The sequence below is a fragment of the Elgaria multicarinata genome, chromosome 10 (genome assembly GCF_023053635.1).
Source record: "Elgaria multicarinata webbii isolate HBS135686 ecotype San Diego chromosome 10, rElgMul1.1.pri, whole genome shotgun sequence".
Lineage (NCBI taxonomy): Eukaryota > Metazoa > Chordata > Lepidosauria > Squamata > Anguidae > Elgaria > Elgaria multicarinata.
This window is the reverse complement of record NC_086180.1, coordinates 13,275,608-13,299,524: the sequence shown is the minus strand read 5'-3', so window position 1 is coordinate 13,299,524 and position 23,917 is coordinate 13,275,608. Positions and strand designations below refer to the sequence as shown.

Genomic DNA, 23,917 nt, shown 5'->3' with positions numbered 1-23,917 from the left:
TTAAAATGGATGCCGTTGTTTTTATACTGTAGTTTTTATGTTTTTGATGGTTTTAAATTTTTGTATACTTTTTAATGCTCACTGTTTTTAACTGTTGTAAACCGCTCAGAGAGCGTCAGCTATGGGGCGGTATATAAATGTAATAAATAAATAGCCACTTGCCCTGTTGCCTGTTGTTTAGTAAGCATCACCTATTAACAAAAACAAATGATTTTGAGGGAATTTGGAATCAATTCCTAGAATATGTATTATCTAGGGGAAGTGGAAGACCACCTCCAGAAGAATCAATGAGATTTTGGAAACAGGAATAGATCCCAGGGTGGGGGTGTGTGCACTATATGTTATGTAATGTTGTAAAATATTAATTAGATATGTTATAAGGATAAATAAGATTTTATCATGTATTTTTTATTTTTTTGTTGTTGTTTTGTGTTGTGAATATTGTAGTATTGTATTAATGTATTGTTAATCAATAATTTTTTTTTTAAAAAAGTAAGCATCGCCTATAGCCGACCAGGCACAGAACCTTTTTGTAAACGAAAAGATTATTATCTCTGTCTCATCCGTATGCTGGCAGACTAGTAAATTAACAACAACCAACTTTGTGGGGAGTGAGGGCAGACTTGGATAAAAATCTTATTGACAGAAAGTAGTACGTTTAACATAGTACATTTCCCTTTACCTTCAAAAACAAGCTATAGGTAGAATCTACAGGCTGCTTGGAGTTTTTCTTTATAACTCTTCACCAAATTTAGTCTTTTTTCCATAGTCTGAGGAAAGGCTTTGATACTTTATAACCTAATGATTTTTGCAGAATTCTTTGCAATGCTGTCACACACACACACACACACACACACACACACACACACACAGAGCTAATCAAATATAATGAGGACTGTATACATTCCTTGCATCTCTGGAATTGCCAAGCAAGCACAGAATTTGATCTCTGGTGCAGAGTTCACCACCTTGCATATCTCAGCTGCTTTCTCTTTACAGCTGAGTTGATAAATTTTAAAAGATACGAGTACTGTTTTGTGAGTTCTCAGAAGCTACAACATGCTGAGAATAATTTCCAGTGTTCAGGGAGCCTACATAGCAGATCAATGCAAGGGGCGATTCTATGGGTTGACATCTTTATCATCAACCAGCCCCAGAGTCGTTCTACTCCTTTGCTAAGGGGGGGGGGGAGAGCCTGAAACCTGGACTGTTATGACTACCCCCCCCCAAAAAAGAAAAGATTGTTCCATAAATACACCTACATATCATTAAATATATTGTACCTTAGTGTGGATTTAACTGTAAAGTACTTTGGGAGCCAATCTTGTCTGAAAAGCAGGCTATACCTTGTTATGTAACAATTCGAAAAGCTATCCATAATCTTCCTATCATTCCCTGAATCCCTCTCTCAGTTACTGCAATCAATCACATGTAAAACTGGAACCTTGGAAACAGATTGTGCTATTCGTGAACAGTCGTGTGTGTGTGAGAGAAAGAGATTTAAAAAGAGAATACCAAGTTTCTCAGCAAACCTCCATCCCAGGCAGCCAATTCCATTGCTGCTTGGGACAGCTAGGAACTGCACAAAACCCACCAAGCCCTGGCTATGCAGAGGACTAAATGAATGCCACCTAGTACTAATCACTGGCCTCCATTAAGAACATCTCTGAGCTACAGTCTCACTCAGTTTCTCTATTCGCAGACCCAGACAAAGCGTGAAAGCTTAAGAAGAAGAAGGTTTTCAAGCCTTCAAAGTGTTTTGCGTTCTTTATCTTCACAACAAACTTAAAAGGTAGGCCAGTATTATTGTTCCAGATGGGATCACTTTGTCTAAGGCCACCTAATGAGCTTAATGTCCAATTAAATTCTTGAAACGGCAACATTCAAAACGGGGGTGTTCTTATCTCAATCTCTTAGCCACCATGATACATCAGCTCTGAAATCCTTACAAGACATCAGCCCTGTTCAGATGACATAATTGCCACGATGGTTAAGTATTTTGAGTTAAACATGGCTTAGCATGTCATGTGAACCATTCCGAACCATGGTGGCTACATATCCGTGGTTTAAATGTGCTCACTAACCATTTGCTGCAAATGGGATAGTGGCCTAACTTTGGCTTAGCGTGTTGCCTGAACAGACCCATTATTTTATGCATCTGCGCCAGCAATGCTCTGAGATTTCCTTGTTGGCTTGGCAGTTTACCTACCCCCATCTTACCTGAATGGTTTGCTGTCAGGGTCTGTGTCTTTGAATCCCATCTCTTCAAGCTTGCAGCGGCGGTAGAGTTCATAATGTCGGCTGTGAGTCTGCTCCCTCAGGTCCTCCATGTTCACCCTTATCAGCATTTCGCGCAACTTTACGAAGTCACAATGGTTTTCATTTTCAACTACAAAATAAAGGGGGGGGTGAGGATGCAGAAGAGGGAGGGGCCATCAAAATTGTAAATCAAGAATCTGAAGGAAATCTACCCTGCTCCAAAACTCCAGAAAAAAATTCCGCACATGAAAGCCCAAAGCGTTCAGCTATAGGATTCGCTACGTACAGCGATGGCCACCAACATAGACGTCTTTAAAATGGGATTAGACAAATTCATGGAGGATAAGTCTGCCAATGGCTACTAGTCCTGATGGCTGCGTCTTACCTCCAGTATCAGCGCCAGCCACACGCATGACCTCCATGTGTCCGTTAGCACTTATCAGAGTTATGCACTAGGATCTAAAGGACCACTAATACCATGCACTTTTGAAGGTCAAAACTCACGTTTTAGAACAGCAGCTGCACACACAGCACAAATAACTACTTTTGAAAACTGAACGGAGTTTTGAAAGCAATTGGTGGTTGGGAGAAAGGATGAAAAATGCCACAGGATGCACGCAAGTTCTTCAGTGCATGTGACTGCATGTGCATGTGCATGTGCATGTTTGTGTCCTAGTCACCATCCTAACGCTCCTCACTTTTCCCCCCTGCTGCTAAAGGAACAGGTCTTATAGCATCTATGTATCACCCCCATTTCACTAAACTGAACCTTTTCTTTGCACTGGTACGAAAAGCTGAACAAGCAGATTTGTCTCCCATGGACATACCCTGTACAACTCCCCAGGGGTATTGCCTGGCCTTGGCCATTTTATTCCCAATCTTCACTTCTTCGGTGCTGCCAACAACAGCGAATGGGAGGTGGACCTACAATGCAAGAGACAAAGAAAGATCATGGATGTCGTCTGTTGTTTTGCCAGACTTTTTTTTAAAAAAAAGTGGGGGAGGAGAAAAAGAACACTCTTTAATGGCAACTGTGTTCGCTTTTGCTGATTTAAAGTTATTCATGTGTCTCTGGAATGCAGTCGATGTCTTTGAAGAGGGGAAATTCAATGACAGCAAGCTTTAGATCAAAACAGTCCCCCTTCCCCAGGAATTCATTAGCACTTGCATTATGCAATGATATTTGGAGGCAGTCATTATAGCTCACTACCCATGATATTTCACGTGCTTGACATGGGAAGGGATAAGGAACTAAGCAGAGCACTGAAGGCACGTCCCTATCCAATGGAAATTTTATTCAGCCCCTTCTCTCACGTCTGACATTTCAACAGGCATTTTACACATGCACGCTTTCAGTCCATCTTTTTAAAAGCGAAAACTGAGATTCTCGGGTAGTTGAATCTTGAGTACAATTCTATATTCCATGCTCCTGAGGCACTGCGGCATACATACAGACTCCGTTCATACAATATGTTTCTCAATGGTGGTTTTAGAACTCCACAGTGGAGATTTTATACCACCGTTCAGAAATGTTTTGTCTGCCAGGAAAGCTCCATGCAACGGTGGAGATTTTTTTGGGAAAACACTCCACGTAGAATATCAATGTTGTGCAGAGGATTGTTCCTGTGTTGTGTGGAGGGCTCTGTGGAGTTTTCCATTGTGTTGAATTGACTTTTCCCACTGGCTACAGAGTTCTCTGGCAAGAGCGGCGAAAGGAGCAAGTGCTGCACTAGGAGAGCGGCCAGGACTGGGGTTTTGCAGCAATGGCTGATGGGATACCATCGGGAGGACCGAGGGAGGAAGAACTTAAGAATATACAAAGGTGGGGTTTTTTGCATTTAATGTTTATGGCAGAAACTATTATCATCCCCAAAGGAATTCTGTAACTTCTGTTTTTTAATGGCCACACACTTTTAACTTCAGAGCATATACAGTTAGTCCATGAGTCTTTCCCACAACCAGACCCATGTACTGGAAATATTATCAGAGCCATGTGTTCTGTAACTCTGGATGAGAGTCACTTGCTAACCATTTACCCATTACATTTTTCACGGATATGCAGAGTAGATTATCAATTCCTCATTTAAAAAATCACAAACAGCACCAAATGGGGCCCAAGGACACTCCTCCCTCAGGAATACACAATAGGTAGAAGAATATTCCTTCTTGGAGAACTGAGCAGAAGTGTCTCCTGGCATGAGAGTAATGAAGGGACTGACAGAGTTATAAATTGCCCTGGGAAATGAGCGGTCATGGGAGTATGGTATGACTCAGGCAGCTCCGTACCCATAGCCTGCTTCTTCCTTGTTCCGTATGTATACACTTGTGCAATTTAAATACTGATGGTCCATAGCAAGAGCAAGCACTGACGTTTCCTAGGGAGTAGGGCAGGATGAATGGAAGGAAGTCAAGGTTCTACCAACTCTCCACCCTGTTTTATTAGCTTTGACTAAAGGAGGAAGGAAAGGGGGACGTAATAAAAAGAGGCAGGCAGCCTGTCTACATTCCAAGGCTTGCAAACGGGCCAGCCAACGTAACCTTTGGAGGGAGGATTCATAGACACTCATTCCAAAAACGTCGGCAATATTAATTTGAAAAATATAGCAGCAGTCATATTAGTGGTGATAGGAGAAGCCGGGACTCCCATACGTATGAATGCCCGCACCCACCCAATGGTAAAAGGAAAACACCTCTACTCTTATTCTCAGTGGTAAAGACATTATGGTTTGGCACAATATCTAACTGTGTGGCTTGTCAAGTCAAAGCCACACCTCTGCTTCAGGAGGGAGCGGCACTAGAGAATCGGCAGTGCTAGAAAAAGGAAGCAGAAACGCAGCTTTAAATCACAATTTAAAGTAAGGTTAGTGCAAACCATGATTTAGTGTGATGTCTGAAATGAATCAAAGGGCCTGTTCAAACAACACACCAAGCCATAGTTAGGTCACTAACCCTTTATTTATTTATTTATTTATTGCATTTCTATACCGCCCAATAGCCGAAGCTCTCTGGGCGGTTTACAAAATTAAGACAATTCAAGTATAAAACAAACAGTATAAAACCATAATATAAAATACAATATAAAAGCACAACCAAGATAAAAACAGCAGCAATGCAAAAATACAAATTTAAAATACAAATTTAAAACAGCAAGTTCAAATTAATTTATAGACTTAAAATACTGGGAGAATATCTAAAAGAATATAATGTAGGTGCCAAGCAAACTTCCTTAGGGAGCTCATTCCACAGCCGGGGTGCCACAGCAGAAAAGGCCCTCCACCTGGTAGCCACCTGCCTCACTTCCTTTGGCAGGGGTTCGCGGAAAAGGACCCCTGAGGATGACCTTAGGGTCCGTCCGGGCAGGTACATATGGGAGGAGGCTTTGGCAGCAAACAGTTGGTGAGTATGTTTAAACCATGTTTATGTAGCCACCATGGTTAGGAATGGTTCACATGACATGCTAAGCCATAATGACCCTCTTCAGACGACATGCTAAGCCGCGGTGGTTAAGCATTTTGAGCTAAACATTATGGCTTAGCATGTTATGTGAACCATTCCTAACCATGGTGGCTACATAACCATGGTTTAAACAGGCTCACAAACCATTTGCTGCAAAACGGTTAGCGGCCTAACCGTGGCTTAGCGTGTTGTCTGAACAGGGTCATAGGTTCATTTCAGATACAGAAGCAGAGGTTTGTATGTCACACAGGACATTTCGCTGGAAGGCCACTCTGAGAAGAGAGTATGGGATGGCAGGCCACAGCTCCCCTGAACCCCTTCCCCCCGGTTTGCTGTCACATCCCATTGCCACTGCCATTTCACCCTCCCCACTTTTGACCCTGGAGTTTGCAAAGAGCTGTGTAGGTAGTTCCCCTCAGGTGGCCAGATTTGGCCCAACAGCTCCTAACGGAGGCCTTTTGCTTGCTTGCACGCACGCACGCACGCACGCACGCAGAGAGAGAGAGAGAGAGAGAGAGAGAGAGAGAGAGAGAGCCTCTGGCCTGGCAAGAACAGAACACTTCATTTCCATCTGCATTTCCTAAGCTTCAAACCAAAACCACAAAACCACTTTGGAGCTTTTGGAATTTACCAGTAAACAGCAACTGAACTTCTGCCTAAAAAAAGAAGCGCCTTCTCGCCCAGCCCGCTCAGCCATGAAAGATGCACTTGGGTTCCTTCCCCATCCGGGATATTATGTGTTTCGAAGTGAGAGCCAAAGCCAAGAGGAAGCTAGGTCTGCGTTTCTGTCTCCCGGGAGCCGTCCAGGTGGTGTTTTCATTACACTGTGTGCAATTCTGATGGGCTGGTTTGCATTTTGGACAAAGACCAGAGGCCATGCAGAGTTTCGGGGGCTGGGCCAAGAACTGGGCAGATGGGTGGAGACTCGTGGGTACAGGGCGTGGGACAGTCGCAGCTATGATATTCCTGTGGTCAGAGTAACAAACAATGGATTCCTCTCCCCTCTGTCTGTCTGTCTCTCTCTTTGAGAGGGCCAACACTGGTTCAGCTTCCACTCCACACAATGATCAAACATGATGGACCCGGAACAATCCCAAACACGTCTTAGTTATCTCTTTACAACAGGGGTGTGCAAAACCTCAGGCCCTGAGGACAAATCTGTCCCTCCTGGGGTACCAATCCAGCCCAGAAGGTCACGCTCTCTTTCCTTGGCCCACCCCATTTCCTCCAACCATTGATAGTTGGGTGGCTTCCCAGCTTTTGTGCAGTTCAACATAGGAACCTGCCTTATCAGACCATTGGCCCATCTAGTCCAGTATTGTTGACACTGACTGGCAGAACCTCTCCAGCAGGATTCTTTCCAAGCCCTACCTGGAGATGCCTGGGATTGAACTCAGGACCTTCTGTATGCAAAACAGGTGCTCTATCGCTGAGCTACGGGCCCTCCCCTACTATGGAAATGAGCCCAGATGGTTTGTGCACCAGCTCCTCTAGCGTGGCTGCGAGGAGCTCCGACGCTTTGACTTCCATTCCAGACCAACCACAGCTTGTCACGTCATCCAAACCCAGACAAACTGTGGCTGCTCTTATAAGCACATTTCCCTGGGCTGTAACTGTCAGGTTTATTTTCGTCTTAGGTGGTATTTTTAAACTTTTATATGTTTTGATCTGTTGCATGTTATGGTTTTAATCGGAAAGCCAAGAAGTGACACAGTGCAGCCACTTCCAAGGGCATGGATGTCCGGACCTAAGGAAATAAGACTTACACTCATAGTAGCATTAATCTCAGCCACTGTCTCTTCGTCTGTCGGGAACTGGTAGATCTGGACCCCGTTGCTGACCAGCTCACTCATGATTTTGCTCTTGAATTTATGCAGCTCGTTTTTCGCAATGGTGTCAGCTTTAGCAATTATGGGGATAATGTTCACCTGCAAGGTAAACACAACATAGTCATCATACTGTATTGGTGGCTTGTGATAGGGGAGGAGAAATTACAGCCTTCTCCAAGCGCAAACAGGAGAGACCAAGGAGTTTGGATTGCATTCATAAGATTATAACAAGAGCCCTGCTGGATCAAACCAAGGGTCCATCTAGTCCAGCATTCTGTTCCCACAGTGGCCAACCAGCCGCCTGTGGGAAACTCACAAGCAGGAACTGAGTGCAACGGCACCCTCCTGTTCATGTTTCCCACCTACTGGTGTACATAGGCTTGCTGCCTCTGACACTGTAGGTAGCACACAGCCATTAGGACTAGGAGCCATTGATAGTCTTCTCCTCCAGGAATTTATCTAACCCCCTTTTAAAGCCATCCAAATTCGTGGCCCTCACTACATCTTGTGGAAGTGAATTCCATAGCTGAACTGTGCACTCTTTGAAAAAGTTCTTCCTTTTTATCTGTCCTGAATCTCCCACCAATCAGCTTCATGGGATGACCCCATTGGGTTCTAGTATTACGGGAGAGGGAGAAAAATGCCTCCCTATTCACTTTCTCCACACCTTGTATATTTTTGTACACATGTCATGTCTCCCCTTACTCACCTTTTTTCCAAGCTGCACAATCTCAACAGTTGTAACCTTTCCTCATAGGGGAATTGCTCCAGCCCCTCGATCATTTTAGTTGCCCTTTTCTGCATTTTTCTCAACTCTACAATATCTTTCTTCCCTTTTTTTGGTGCAGTGATCAGAAGCATACACAGTATTCGAAGCATGCTGAAATTTTTCACATTATAATGAATCTGAAAGCAACTCCTGCTCCAGCTGAAAGTCAGAGGTGCCCAGCATATAGCTCAGCATAGAGGACCCTCATTCTTTAATCTTGTACTCTCATATTTTTCAAGGAAGAACTGCAGTTGAAGGCTTTCAGTTGGGCTGTGAAAGAGACCACCCCATACACCAGATCCATCCTCCATTCTGCTGCCCTATATGGCCACCTCTGGCGGCCCTAAGTGATTCTTTGTCCTCCTCAACCCAGGTCTTCTCCATTAAATTGCCAATCCGACAGATACAACAATGCATAATTTCTGTCATGTGAATTATCTATTTTGTTCACGGTGAACTTGCAAAGGCTATCTTTCCAGATGATGGAATTTAGGTTATAAACACTGCAGTGAGTGAAGACCTTATCAAGTGCACTTGTATGTGAACTGCAAACCTTTCTAGAGTCCTCTTTTTGTTTCCTGCTTTCCCTTCACTCTTTTTAAAATTAGCAATGCATCAGCAAAGTAGTTAAGATCCATTAATTTGCATTTCAGAGTAGGGGAGATAGCCATAAATAGAAGTCACACACAGGCAAGCTACTGCTTCCTCTCCTGTTTCTATAGAGGCTGTGAACAGGAAATACCAATACACCACACAGGCTATAGCAACCATTTCAAAGAAATAAGGTAAGAGTCCTTGTGAGAGTAAACTGCAAGAGAGCATTTTCATAGGTGGCCCCTTGGGTACTATTTGTGGGGGAAAGATAGCTCAGTTGCATCCGGAAACCACTTTGAAATCTACTGGAAACTCAGGGCACATCTACACCAAGCAGGATATTCCACTATGAAAGCGGTATATAAAAGGCAGGAGCCACACTACTGATTTATAGCAGTATTGAAGTGCACTGACAACTGTTGGGGCCCATTGAGACATACTATATACCGCTTTCATACTGCTACATGCTGCTTGGTGTGGCTCCTGCCTTTTATATACCACTTTCATAGTGGAATATCCTGCTTGGGGTAGATGAGCTCTCAGTGGCCCTCTTTGGATGTAATGATAAACTATGCTGCATTGGTGTACAAATGAGCCTGCACAAGCCTCAGCCTCATATCTTCCCTCGGCCCCTGCTCCTAACATCACTACAATGAGATCAGAAACTTCCATTTCTTTCTGATTCATTTCAATTTAGTATTATACGAACCTTAAAGTGAGGTCGTTTTTTAGCTACGGTGTATTGAAGCAAGTCAGCTTCAGAAGCCAAGGTTTGAAATTACCTATAGTTTACTGAAACAAGCTAAAACTAACCATAGTTTGTCCAGATTTGGACAGAATGCTAAACTGCAGTTAGGTAACAATGAACTCCTCACCATTGTGGCAAATGAAGCAGGGGGTAATGGGGAACCTGAGGGTTGCACAGACTCTTTCACATAGCCATAGAACTTAATTTATCATTGCATCTGAACAAGACTACTGAGTGGCCTTTGGCAAATCACTTACCTTTTAGTTTAATTTCCCATGTATACAGTGGGAATAATAATCACAGGGCTGCAGTGAAATACAGGAGATCAAGGCTGCAGCTGCTATGTACACTTACTAGGCAGAAAGTCCCAGTAAACTCCGTGAGACTTTCTTCCAAATAAACACACAGGATTTCGCCAACGGTTTGTAAAGCATCTTAAAGCATTATATTAGCACTACAGATGTGATTAATTATATACTTCCAAGGCTATCATCTCTGTTTCTCTATCTCTTTCAGAGTTTTATCATTTGAAAGGGGGGGGAGAAGGAACAACACATAAGCAACATAGTTAAGGGCTGTGCAGAATCAATCTCCTTCTACAAAAACAGTTTATATATATATATATTTTAAAGCCGCTAGTAAAGTTGAAGTTAATATTGACCTAGAAATGAAGAGGTTTTTAACTACAGGCAGCGCTTGAAAATCCTCTTATATTATATAAACTCATCCCTTCCTGAGGAGGCTGCTAATCCTTATTTGGACTAAAAACAAAAACTTGTGCCAAAATTACAGGCCTTACTTTTAGCAGGAAAAGTAAGAAAAACCCAGATAAAAGAGATTAGTACCATCACTATCACTGATGATATCATCATCATCAAGGAGTACTCTTGGTGGAATAAGTGCTGCTTCAAATTCATCTCCATAATTATGAAAAATCAGAACTTCCTTGGTAACAAATAAAGAAACAAGGTTTTGCAGGATTATAGAAAAAAACTGAAGGTTAAGCAAGTTTGTGCCATAAAGGCTCCATCTTAGAAGATGTATTCCCTCCTATGTATAAGCAAAGGGGGGATGCTTCTTCTAAGTTAGCAATTACTGCCCTCTTCTTCTTCTTCTTCTTCTTTGTAAGTGTCAGTATTAAAATTCTTGTTTATAAAAACCTGCATCACAGCCCTGCCAGGAATACTACGAAGTGCCCTCAGCCACAGTTTCAAAATCTTGCCCCTCCATGAGAACTCCACCTCACAATCTCAAAGACCCACTAACTCCTTGTCATTCATGAGAAACAAAATACTTTTTTGGCTCCACTACTCTCCACAACAGAAATCTTGTTTCCTTGTATAACTGTGTGGCTGACAAGGCAAGATCTGATGTCCCATCTCAACAAGGCGAGTAGTGGTGTACCTTACTATCGAGCTTCTTCATGGTGACCAGATCGAGAGATTTCAGCGAGTGTCCAGTCGGTGCAATGAAATATAAGCAGGCGTGGATCCTGGTGTCATGATAATTAAAAAGGGAGCGTTTGATCTTCAGCTCTTCCTGCAGGTAGGCCTCAAACTGGGCATCTATGTACTCCACAATAGGTTTGTAGCTGAAACAGAAAAATCCCATTTCAGATCCTGTAGCAATTGCCATTGTTTTCAAGGTTTTCTTCGAGTCGAGGTGTTATTATTTCAACTTGAGTCAGAGACACATCCAAGGCCAGCCTACGATGAGTCATGGTGAAGAGGAGGAACAGAACTCAATGGCAGAGTGCTTACGTTGTATTTGCAAGCCTCTCATTCTCACCCAGTACAATCATATAATCACAAGATCCATCCTGCATCACCCTCCCACCACCGAAATACACTCATGGGCCAAGCTGTCAATAGGAGGGAGGCAAATGGCTAGGTTTGTTCCCTTGACTGCCCACCCATCACCCGTCTTCCATTTTGCATAACGATGGCAAATACATGTCAAGATGGTTGGAAGCTGGCCTAATTCACTCATGTTTTATTCTGTATGTCACACGGTTGGCTCTTGGCACCCCACATAGGACTGGTATTGCCACGCTTGAAAAATGCAACTCGTCCTTCTTTCTAGGTCTGTAGTTCTTGCTCACCCAAAGAAAAGCAAGGGGCAAATGACTCTAAATTATATGCTAACATCCCACCAGTGCCTCTAAGCAGCCTTTTGTAACAGATCGGCTTGCGGCAAAGGAACATGCTTACATACCAACCGAGTTCTGAATTCTGTGCTTTTAAAGTAAATATTAGTCACAGCTGGCTTTTCAACTGAAGATGAACCTTCTTTATCAAAACAGTTCATAATGTACTAGGCGTTGCTCTGACTGAGTGCCTGATTATCAGGACAACCCATTTGAATACTGGAAGCTAAATTAAAAAGCTGTTCTCAATGGCCTGTTAGTTGTTTTTAAAGTTGAGGGAAGCATTAAACAGCATTAAACTTATCGCGAATTCCAGTCTTTGAAAAGAGGTTTGGCAAGATATACATCAGTGCTACTGGAGTCACAAAAGAAGTTGCCACTGCGTAATGTGATCAACTTAGGCAACCAGCTGCATTCTGGGAAGAAGGCCTCATTTGCAGTTTAGTGTCTAAGGCCTCATATGCAGAAAACACTAATTAATTAATTAATTAATATAATTAATTAGTATATTAATTAGTATAATTAGTATATTAATTATACTAATCTCACAGCATGAGATTAGTATAATTAACTAATCTCATGCACAATCATGCACAATCAAGCACAATAATTTTTGTGAACCGCCCAGAGAGCTCCGGCTATTGGGCGGTATAGAAATATAATAAATTAATAAATAAATAAATAAATCCAAAGCCAGATAGCCTTCAGGACTCGAGTCAGAGGACACAATCACTTCACGAGGCTGGAAGGCCTGGCCTACTCTACTACCAATTCAATCTCATGTTGCTCCTGTCCTTGGGAACTCCTCAGATACTAATCCCTGTTTCCTCTTACTCAGGGGTGAAACTCAGGGCAGGCCCATCCTACCTAGTTATGATCATCTTGGGATCTCCATAGTTAACTCTATATTTATGTTAGGTTGCCATAAAATAATAGAAATCTTTAGAAAATCCAATGTCAGGGTAGTTTTTAAATTTTATTTGAATAAAATATTACTCATATTTCTTGTTTTGAGTTTGTGGCATACCGTACTAGTCTGGATTATGGCAGACTGTTGGAGTAGCCTCATATCATCTGAGATGTCACCTTCTTCTTGAATTAGAATTCCACCCCAAGTCTTATCTGACTATGGAAATGTCCTTCACCCCCAACAAACTAACTATGATGGACTACATCAATCCAACCCAATTCCAATTAGATAGATTGGGTGGGTTATTTATTTATTATATTTATATCACACCCTTTCTCACAAAGAGCCCTGTAGGTACACTATGCATCTTGGTAATTAGTAATCATAGTGATAATTACTATGGAACGTAGACATGAATCTCCATCACTAAATACACCTACGAATTGTAACTGGCCAGAATACCATGAACATTTAAGGGAACATGAACAAAGGTAAAGAGATAGTGGCTGAGTTCCTGATAGATCTTAAGCACAAGATGGTTTGATGTACAATCTCAGGAATTTGGCTATTCCTACCATCTTAACAGAGATTCTCAAGAGGCCAAATTCTGTTCCAGATTCCATTCTTTGTGCTAGACAGTTGTGCAGTAGACCTATAGCCAAATTTCTGTCAGGGCCTCATGTGTGGGGATGATGCAGGGCATTGTAATGTCGACACCCTATGTTTGTGGTCTTTTGCATAGCTGTGGAATGCAAAGGCTGACCTAAGAAGGAAAATAGGATGGGTATGAAACATTAGAAAAGTAGGGAGGGGAGGGAGAGCAGTTATGGTGGTTGGGGGAAGTTGGAGGCAAAAAAGCAATAAGGAGGCAAGCATGAAAAAGAAATAGCATGTCTGAGCATCCATAATATTACAGCAAGAACTGAGTATATTTGGTCCTCAAAAATATATGTGGCCAGACAATCCAGGGGCTCATCTACACCAAGCAGGATATTGCACTATGAAAGTGGTATATAAAAGGCAGGAGCCACACCAAGCAGGATATAGCGGTATGAAAATAGTATATGGTCTGTGTCAATGGGCCCCAACAGTTGTCAGTGCACTTCAATACCACTATAAAGCAGCAGTGTGGCTCCTGCCTTTTATATACTGCTTTCATAGTGGGATATCCTACTTGGTGTAGATGTGCCCTAGGTTTCACATAAAGAAATGTTGATTTCTGTGACTTACGTGAATTAAATTTTGTATACTTTTTAATGTTCACTGTTTTTAATTTTTGTAAACCGCTCAGAGAGCTTCGGCTATGGGGCGGTATATAAATGAAATAAATCAATAAAATCAATAATAAATAAATAAATAAAACAAATCTACATGATTGTATTAATTTGTATAGTTTATTCTACACGTTATTATTTGCATAATTTATGCTGGTTTTGCTTCTCATGTGGAGAGATGAGGAGCTATATTGGGCACTGAAGTCTCAACCCCAATTACTAAGCTCTGGGATCAGAGTTCATATACTTTCAAGCTTATCCACAGACAAGTGGACTAGAAACTAGATAATTTAAGAACATGAGATTCTCAAGACACTGAATTTTGTGCACATTACCACATTCTGTGCTTTTTCTGCATTCCCACAAAATCATGACACGTACACGGACAGATCTGGTTAAAGCAGTAGAACAGGAACACCTCTTTGTACAAGATCAGAAATATCCAAAAGTTGAACTGCAAATGGACTGGCTACAGATAACTGGTAGAAATTTTGGTTAAATCATGCAGTACTTGCAGTAGTGCCTAGCCTCTTTCAGCCTGAGGGCCAAATTTAATTTTGGATGAGCTTTGGGGGCTGCATTCCAGTGGTGGGCGGAGCCAAAGGCAAAAAGAGGTGGAACCAAATAGCATATTTTAGTTTAACGCTCTTACTGCCGGTAACTAAGTCTTAGACTAGGCATTTCAATATTTAAGAATGGGGGGGGGACATGCAAAAGCCAGGCCACCACAATTGGTGGCCAGGGAAGGGGTGTGGCCATCTGGAAACTGTGGAGGGCCTGACTGCAATCTCACGTGGGCCACAGGCCCTAGGATCAACATCCCAGGATAAAGACGGTGCTTAGAACTTGCCTGCAATCACAGGTGCAATTTCTCCCAGCCTTAGAGAAGTTGCATTATACCTAGTCAGACTACTGATCTATTATCCCAGTGTGGTCTACTTTGAATAGCAGCAGCTCTTCAGGATGTCAGGTATTAGCCTTTCCAGATCCCTGAAATCCTTTTAAAAGAGAGCGCCAGGGTGGTGTAGTGGTTAGAGCATCAGGCTAAAAGTCAGGTGACCTGGGTTAAAACCCAGAAGACACGAAGCTCATGACATGCATTTGGGGCAGTCATTATCTTTCAGACTAGACAACCATGCAAGATGGCTATTAGGATAAAAGTGTGGGAGAAGAGAACCATTTTCTCCTTGGAGGAATAAACATGTCAGCTACCACCTGGAGATACCAAGGGTTGAGACTGGGACTACAAAACTATGGCCTCCTCTCCTTGTACTCATGACAGTATCCCACCCACCTTTATTAGATGCCAACATGTTTCAGTTTCAGTGTGGGTTGAAAAACAGGCATCCTTGGAATTTTTCCCTATGAGCCACACATTCCAAGAATTCCTTACTAAAGTCTCATTCCCTATTTAGGAAAAATTAGACGAAGTCATTAAAATAGCTTTGCTGCTGGCTAGAGCCAAGTCAGAAAACTAAAGGCCATAGGTACAGCGATGATCTCCCAAAACCATTTAAAACAAATTCAGGATTCTCAGGTTTTTGTGAATGTGTCTTGTGTTGCTGGCTCAATTCACAGGTATTTTTTGCTAACCTTCCCCTACTTGGTGCCCTCCAGATGTTTTGGACTTCAATTCCCATCAGTCCCAACCAGCATGGCCACTGGTCAGGAATTCAGGGAGTTGTAATCCAAAACATCTGGAGGCTACCAGGTTGGGGAAGCTCGTTAAGAACTCAAGCTATGGGTGAAACTTCCAAGCATACAGGAAAATCATGGTTTAGATTCAACTGGCCAGCATTCCTGTTTCCAAGGTGTAGTAATGACGAGAGGCTGTAAAACACGGTTTGCAAATTCATCTCTCATGCCAAACCATAGTTGTATAAACCCCAGTTTCTGATTCTGTTTTGCTGGCTAATAAATTCAAACTTCAAGCAACCTAAACCACTGGTAGAGATTAAGGGTGCATCTACACCAAGCAGGATATTCCACTATGAAAGCGGTATGAAAGCGGTATATAAAAGGCAGGGGCCACACTACTGCTTTAAAGTGATACTGAAGTGCACTGCAGAATCTACACTACTGCTTTATAGTGGTACTGAAATGCACTGACAACTGTTGGGACCTATCATCTGCACCAAGCAGGATATAACACTATGAAAGTGGTATGAAAGAAGTATATGGTATATGTCATGGGCCCCAACAGTTGTCAGCGCACTTCAATACCACTATAAAGCAGTAAGAACATAAGAACATAAGAAGTGTCATGCTGGATCAGACCAAGGGTCCATCTAGTCCAGCCATCGGCCAGGAGTGAACAAGCAGGACATGGTGCAACAGCACCCTCCCGCCCATGTTCTCCAGCAACCGGTGCACACAGGCTTACTGCCTTGAATACTGGAGATAGCACACAACCATCAGGGCTAGTAGGCAGTGTGGCTCCTGCATTTTATATACTGCTTTCATACCACTTTCATAGTGGAGTATCTGCTTGGTGTAGATGAGCCCAAAGCCATCGCTGGAGATTTTCAAGCCATCCTTCTTCCTGGTCTCCCATGTGTTCTGGTCCCTAATCACCTTATTTGAACACTGGGGTTGCATCCAAACTGTTTATCTGCTAGTGGAAGAGAAATCGCTGTCGGAATAGATTCCCTTCTTCACTGCAACCTCCTGTGTGCCCCAAATCTGTACTGGAGACTAGAGGGCGTGCACTGGAGGCTTGGGCCACACAGAGCCGATGGGGGATAGGACAGCAAAGGAAGTTCCATCGTGAGTCAGAATCACAGGTGTGATTCTCATGGTTATGTCCCTTCCTGCTGTCTACCCTACCTCTGGACAAGAAACAGAAAGCAGCAACATATAGCACCCAGAATGAAAACCAACACCACCAGCCTCTAGCACCAGTCAATACAATTAACTCAGGGGACCAAAGGCAAACTATTGACCAGTGGCAGAATAGGTGGGCCAGCACTCAGCCTTCTCTGCCAAATCTATACGTTGTCAATAGACAGTCAGAAATACTTGTAAAAAACTAGGCTTATGGGGAAGTAAGACAGCCTCACAATTCAAGAGCCAGGTTTATAGAATTATGAGGAACAACAGTTTAGAAGGTATGGACAGGCTTTCTCTTTTAATCTCAGTGTAACTTTGGAGGCAAGCTGTGCGTGTGTGATGAGAATATTACGGGCTTCCTAAAATAGCCAGACATCTATGGCTGACCCAGTAACAAGCCCGGGTGAAACAGCCCTGGACAAGCTATATGGTTGAAGACCTGTCAGCATGCATAAAACTGAAAGAGTTCCATAGAAGGTCTTGGTATGAGGGTCTTGTGGTTTGGCCCTCTTTCCAGCCCTGCCTTCTCCAAAACCGCTGGAACTAATCCAGATGTTCCACAAAGGCCTCCACCAAGAGTGCACTGCAAGTTCAGATTTGATAGTTTGAACTTAGAAAAGAACCCCCCTGTAAGAAAAATAATTGCTAAAAGGAGACAGTAAACTGAAAGCCAGTACAGGAGACGAATTGCAGTTGCTACGCTTAAATTATGATTGCTTGGGACAACAAGCTTTCAGTTGTGACGGGGCGCAAGGGAGATGAAACGGTCTCCTATTCACATCGTGGGTCAGAATGAGCCCCTCTGTAAGGACTTTATTTTACAAGGGAGGCCTCGACAGATGATGGAAACTATACTGCCAGTTCTTGCAGAAGTAAATCAGATGCAAAGCGCCCCAGGCGACACGCGGTAACACATTGCCACTAGGAACCCCTGCTCCCTTTGGGCTTTTTGTTTTCTTTGAAACACAGCGCATGTGTTTCAAAGCATGTGGCTTCGAAACACATGCGCTGCTTCGGGAATGGAGCTTTTCTAGCGTACACATATCATTCACTGCTTTAAAGTTCTGATGTGTTTTTTAAAAGCTTGAACACAGAAAAAAGAGGATACATGAACACTGGGCTGTCACTGTAACAAAATGGGAGGAATTCCCTAGGATCCGTTTGGAAGGGTGCCATTTTAGGAGGAGTGAGGAGAGGATTTTTTTGGCAGGGAAAAGCAAGATTCACAGCCAGGTTTAAAGGGTAGCTCTTGCTTATATTAAAGATGAAACTGCAGGTGAAAATGTTTTTAACAACTGAGATGTGGTTACTTTTTCAGATGCCATAAGCCCTAGTCACTTGTTCCCCATCATGTGATGTGGGAGTGCAGGAACATGCATGTTGGCCTCGCTCGCCCCATCTGTCTGGTTCCTAGTAGCAAGTCCCTGCAGCCCTGCACTTGCTGGGGCTAAAAGTATGCAGTGGGGACCCTATCATAATTGTGTAGGGTTCTCATGCAATTTAGTACCCTTATAGTACAGTTGACATGGGTCAGTCAGCCTCACACAGAACATTTTTCCCCTTCTTTCTTTTTTTAGTTAATAGGATTTCCGCCTTTGGCCTGCACACTGGCCCCATTATAACAATAGTTAACCGTGTAGAGCTCACCTTAACCAGAACTATGGGTGTTCCTGAGCAATCATCCCAATTCAAAGGCAGGGGGAGTGGGAAACAGATGGTCCACACTTTCTATAAATGGCATACCTGAACTTTAAAATGCAATTGTTATCTATACCAAGACCCCTGCCATGAGGGCTGCAGGTGTAAATTTTTGGCAGGGAGGATTTGCCACAGTGTGTGCCAGACATGTTCCACACCCTTTTGGAATATTCAACTCCCAATTGGACTGATCAGAGGTTGCTACGTGATGGCCAAACCCAGACAGTATGGCATGGTTCACATTCAGAGTATGGATTGAGTATGGGTTGTTGAATCATGGGTTGTCATTACGTGTGAACCCTACACGATGGTTTAATTCTGGGTTGTTAACCATGAACAACTCAGGAACAGAACCCATGTTTTGTTATTGGGTTGTGAACTCTGTGCTGTTTGTTAACAACCCATATTTAAACTATCGGGTTCGCATGCAACAACGACCCAGTATTCAAAGATAATCCATACCTAACCCATACTCTTGATTGACGTTACATGCGAACCAGTTCTATAGGTCAATTGTGGGTTAAACAACCCACAGTTAACCTAATTACTTATTGCGGATTAACTGTGGGTTGTTGAACCCATGATTAATCCATAGTGTCTGGGTTTGCATATCACACAGCAACTCCAGATTGAACTGCTCGAGGGTTGAATTTTCAAAATGACTGTGGAATGCACATGGCACCATTACTTACAAACCGGGTCACTGTCATTTTCATGGCACCTTTACACCTGAGGGCTGCTCTCAACTCTAATTTTAATAATCAACTTTTCAAAACTATGCAAGAGAAGGGTCTAAAATGCCTGAAAATATAAAACTTGGGCAGTAGTTCATATGTGTCTATTTAACTCCCCAAACGCATGTTTAGCAAACCGTTAGAAGCCAATTGGCTAAGCTTACCAAACATTTAAAATTATATATACATACAAAAAAAAAAAAAAATAGCATTTTAAAGCTTTATATTATACATTTCATAAAGACCTTGAGTTTTATTAATCCTAAACATAAATGTAAAATAAACAACATTAAGAAAAAGAACTAAAAATTCAGCATATTTTCATAAGCGATACCATGGGCTACTTCAACATGACTGGAAAAATCACTTCTACGGAGGAAAGGCATACACAATGCATATACATCATCACATATGAACAACATGTAATCATGTAAGTATGTTACAGGTATAAGAAGCAGCATGGGACAAGGCACAAAGCACAAAGAAAATTGAACAGCTTATGTAGAGCAACAGTATCAAAAAGGGATACAGAAAAGAACATGGGAGAAAATAAAGGTATAGAAGTCAAGAACTTTAGAAGGCAGGGCAGCCTTCCCCAACCTGGTGCCCTCCAAATTATTTGGACTACGATTCCAGGATTTCTGAACACTTCCCATGCTGGTTAGCGCTGATGGGAGTTGAAGTCCAAAAGATCTGGAGTACAACAGGAAGTTGGGAAAAGGAAATACAGAAGTGGGATTTCATCACAGAGATGAAAAACATCAGTCAAAGTGTGCTTCCAAATGAGGCTTTTATCACATTATCACCCAACTTAATTCGTGGAATTTTACAGGGTGTCCAATTTTACCAGAGTGACAATTTTATGTAGCGTTCCACTTGTAATCCTCCCATGTTTTCCTACTACTTTTTGTTTTTTCTTCACAATAATAATAATAATAATAATAATAATAATAATAATAATTTATTACCCACCTCTCCCTCTGGATCGAGGCAGGGAACAACATTAATTTTTTATTTATTTATTTTATTTATTTATTACATTTTTATACCGCCCAATAGCCGAAGCTCTCTGGGCGGTTCACAAAATACAATATATTAAATACAATATAATACATACAACTAGTTAAAAGAGCATATAAAACCAATACAATATTAACATAACAATCATATTAAAACTCTTAGGTTTAAAATTCATCTGGGTAGACTTGTCAGAAGAGACTAGTCTTTACGGCTGTCTTAAACTCTGAGACAGTATCAAGGCAACAAATCTCCTCCGGCAGGCCATTCCACAGTCTGGGGATGGCAGAAGAAAAGATCCTCTGGGTAACAGTTGCCAGCCAAGTTGTGGCTGACTGGAGTAAACCCTTCCCGGAGGACCTGAGTGTGCGGGGTGGATTGTACGAGAGAAGGCGATCCCGCAGGAAACCTGGACCCAAACTATTTAAGACTTTAAAGGCAATAACCAACACTTTATATTTCACCTAGAAACTAATTGGCAGCCAGTGAAGTGATTTTAAAACTGGAGTAATGTGGGGCCCCCCTAAGTGTACCGGTGACCAACCTGGCTGCCATATTTTGAACTAGTTGAAGTTTCCAGACTAGGTACAAAGGTAGCCCAATGTACAGCGCATTGCAGAAGTCAAGCCTCGAAAGCATCTGTCAAAGAAGAAAAGATTGAATAGTTCCACAATGTTTTCTAATTGGTAGCACTAAGAGCAATCCATTTAGAAGCACCCTGAGACTACTACCATGTTATAGTTCCCACATAGGACTGTACCATCTTAGGATGCACATGGGGAAATCGCTTGTTGGAAAGGAATGCCACATCTCTTCTTGCAGGTTAGAGACAAATGAGACATGCAAGATTTCCGTCTCATTCTCCCACCACATGGAAAGCTTACACATTTGTCTCTCTTCTGCAGGATACTTGGTATCCCTCGCATTCCTTCCAAGCATAGCTTGCATGGAGCAACTTTAGTGTAGTTACCTGTCATCTTTATTGATCTGGTCTCCGAATCCCACGGTATCAACAATCGTCAGCTTCAGACGGACATTGCTCTCCTGAAGTTCATAACTTCTTGCTTTCAACCGCACACCAGGCTCATTGTGAGTGGCCGGGTCGCTTTCAAACTTTGTGTTGAACAGGGTGTCCATGAGCGTTGATTTGCCAATGCCAGTTTCCCCTGAAGAAACACACCCAGATTAAGAGCCTGAGAAACCCACAGCCATCTGCAACCTCCTACTCTCACTTTCTGCCTGGTATTTAGAGCTGGTTGTTTACTTAAAAGGAGACCTAAGAATTCAAAAATTACAAAGATCAGGTAGGGCAAGAATTGCCTCGGAATGAGATTCCACGGTCTACTAAATTAATTTATAGTATTTTCAGGACAGACCCTCAATCAAATCCTGAACTAACTATGGCTGTTTCTACGCCTGCCTTTTTTCCTGGGATCGTCCGGGGATCATCCCTGTGCATCCAAATGTCACACAGAGGTTCCCGGGAGCAGGCAGGGATGATCCCTCCATTTTCCCGGGATAAACCCTATGTGTAGAAAGGGCCTAAGCGAAGTCTCATGACTTTAACCTCCTCTTTGTCAAGCATGGCTCAGGATCAGGGATGATTATCCCTTTACAGGTATTGCATGCCAAGGTTGCTCCCAAGTTGTGGACATAAAGCAAAGATGCCCTACAGATGTGTGCTTACACAAGCAGAAAACCTCATCCACAAAACCTCAATGGTCCTTGCCCCATCCTCTGTAGGTGAGTTCTTCTAAGAGGCCATTACGCTGCTTCACACTTACCCTTCGCACACCTCAATTGGAGGGGTTTAGAGAGAAGGCTCCGGACCTATTGCTAGCTATGCAGAGTTAGAAACTCCTCCCAGGTGGAAGTAGTATACCTATGTATACCAACTGCTGAGGAACATGAGTGCTATTGCACTCAGGTCCTACTTGTGAGTTTACCACAGGAAGCTGTACTTGGCTGCACTAACCTAGTATAGTTAACTTAGAGTGCAATGTTTAGACTGTGCCTTATGTTTACTAGGTTAGATTCTAATTACCAGAACAAGCGACTTAGAGATAACTACCTGCCTTTATCTTATTTGGCTGCTACCCATATTCCACCTTCCATCCAAATGTCCCACGACATTCATTCATTCTAAACATAGCATGACAGTCTTTCTGAAATCACACCCCATGAGCTGTGTTGACCTGTGTTCACTTGTAGGGCTTACTTTTGGCTTACAAAAGATAAAATTGGAAAGAAATACTTATAGGCTGGAGAGAGACACCTTTTTTTTTTTCAGAGAGAGGCTGCTGTTTACGGGATACACACTCATCTTACTTTCTATCTGGTAAACAGGTGTGAAGGTTTTTGTACTGCTTCCAAAACCTGCAAAACCTCTTTGATTAGAACCAACAGACGGATGTATGGACACATATAATTTGCATGCTCCTGTCATGTCATTCTGAACTTAAGAACTTAAATTAAGTTACAGCCAAATATTGCACCCACCTAAGTTATGTAATTGCTAGAAATTCATTCTGCACAATCACTGTAAAACCACACACAAATTGTACTTTGGAAAGTCTGCTAGGAACAAAAGGCACTTCAGCTAAACTCCCTATTGCAGCATGCCTGATCATTACAGAGTAAACATTTTGTTGCTGAATCTTAATTCAACATAAACCGAAAAGTCGTTTAACCAAAACATCCTCAAACTGAAAGCCAGTCTTGTGTAGGGAACGAATGAGTGCTTTGGAAATCAGAGAGAAATAAGCCGTGCCCTTAAACAAAACCCAGCCCTCACTAGAGGGCAAGATTTCCAGCTTCTGGGAACTACTTTGTTTTTTACTATAACTACAAGGTCCACCAAATAGATTCAGATGCAAAAATGGACTTAGGGCAGACATACACCTTGTGGAATTGAGGAACAGGGTGTCCCTCTGCATATGGCTCAGAAAAACTTTTTTTTTCAGTACTGAGCTCACAGTCCTTCCAAACAAAAATTCCTGGATCACCTCATTCTACTGCTTGTGTAGATCAGGTAGGGTGACCATATGGATAGGAGGACAGGGCTCCTGTATCTTTAACAGTTGTATTGAAAAGGAAATTTCAGCAGGTATCTTTTGTATGCATGCAGCACCTGGTGAAATTCGCTCTTCATCACAACAGTTAAAGCTGCAGGAGCTACACTAGAGTGACCAGATAGAAAGGAGGGCAGGGCTCCTGCAGTTTTAACTGTTGTAATGAAGAGGAAATTTCACCAGGTGCTGCATGCATACAAATGACCCCTGCTGAAATTCCCTTTTCTATGCAACTGTTAAAGATACAGGAGCCCTGTCCTCCTTTCCATAGGGTTACCCTAAGATCAGGTCTGTCCCCAGACACCAGTGATTATTAGGGGATGGTTTCCAGACATATGTGTGCCCTTTTACCATTTCCTCAAAGTTAAGCACTGGATAAAACCTAGGATGTTATGCAGACAAAATATTACCACTCAGTTGTGGCCTCCTACTACAACTTAGTGCTAATAGGGCTCTCTTTGACCTCACATCCCACGCATATAAAAGAGGAGCGCCCTTTTTCATCTTTCCTCCCCCTGTTCTCTCTCTATCAGCCTTCTCCAACCTAGGTCACTCCAGAAGTGTCGGACTGCAATGCCCAGCA

At 42.5% G+C, this 23,917-nt stretch overlaps 1 protein-coding gene across 2 annotated transcripts in view; it reads right to left on the bottom strand.

The window, feature by feature from the left end:
• The window catches only part of SEPTIN11 (septin 11), a 106,667-nt gene that overhangs the window by 31,139 nt on the left and 51,611 nt on the right, over positions 1 to 23,917 (bottom strand). For both annotated transcript variants that reach the window (XM_063135292.1, XM_063135291.1), the window contains exons 3-7: positions 21,234 to 21,429; positions 11,060 to 11,246; positions 7,482 to 7,643; positions 3,087 to 3,183; positions 2,221 to 2,389 (exon numbers count right to left, since the gene is read on the bottom strand). In XM_063135292.1, the coding sequence (XP_062991362.1) occupies positions 2,221 to 2,389; positions 3,087 to 3,183; positions 7,482 to 7,643; positions 11,060 to 11,246; positions 21,234 to 21,429 (811 nt within the window). The remainder of the gene's footprint in view (positions 1 to 2,220; positions 2,390 to 3,086; positions 3,184 to 7,481; positions 7,644 to 11,059; positions 11,247 to 21,233; positions 21,430 to 23,917) is intronic.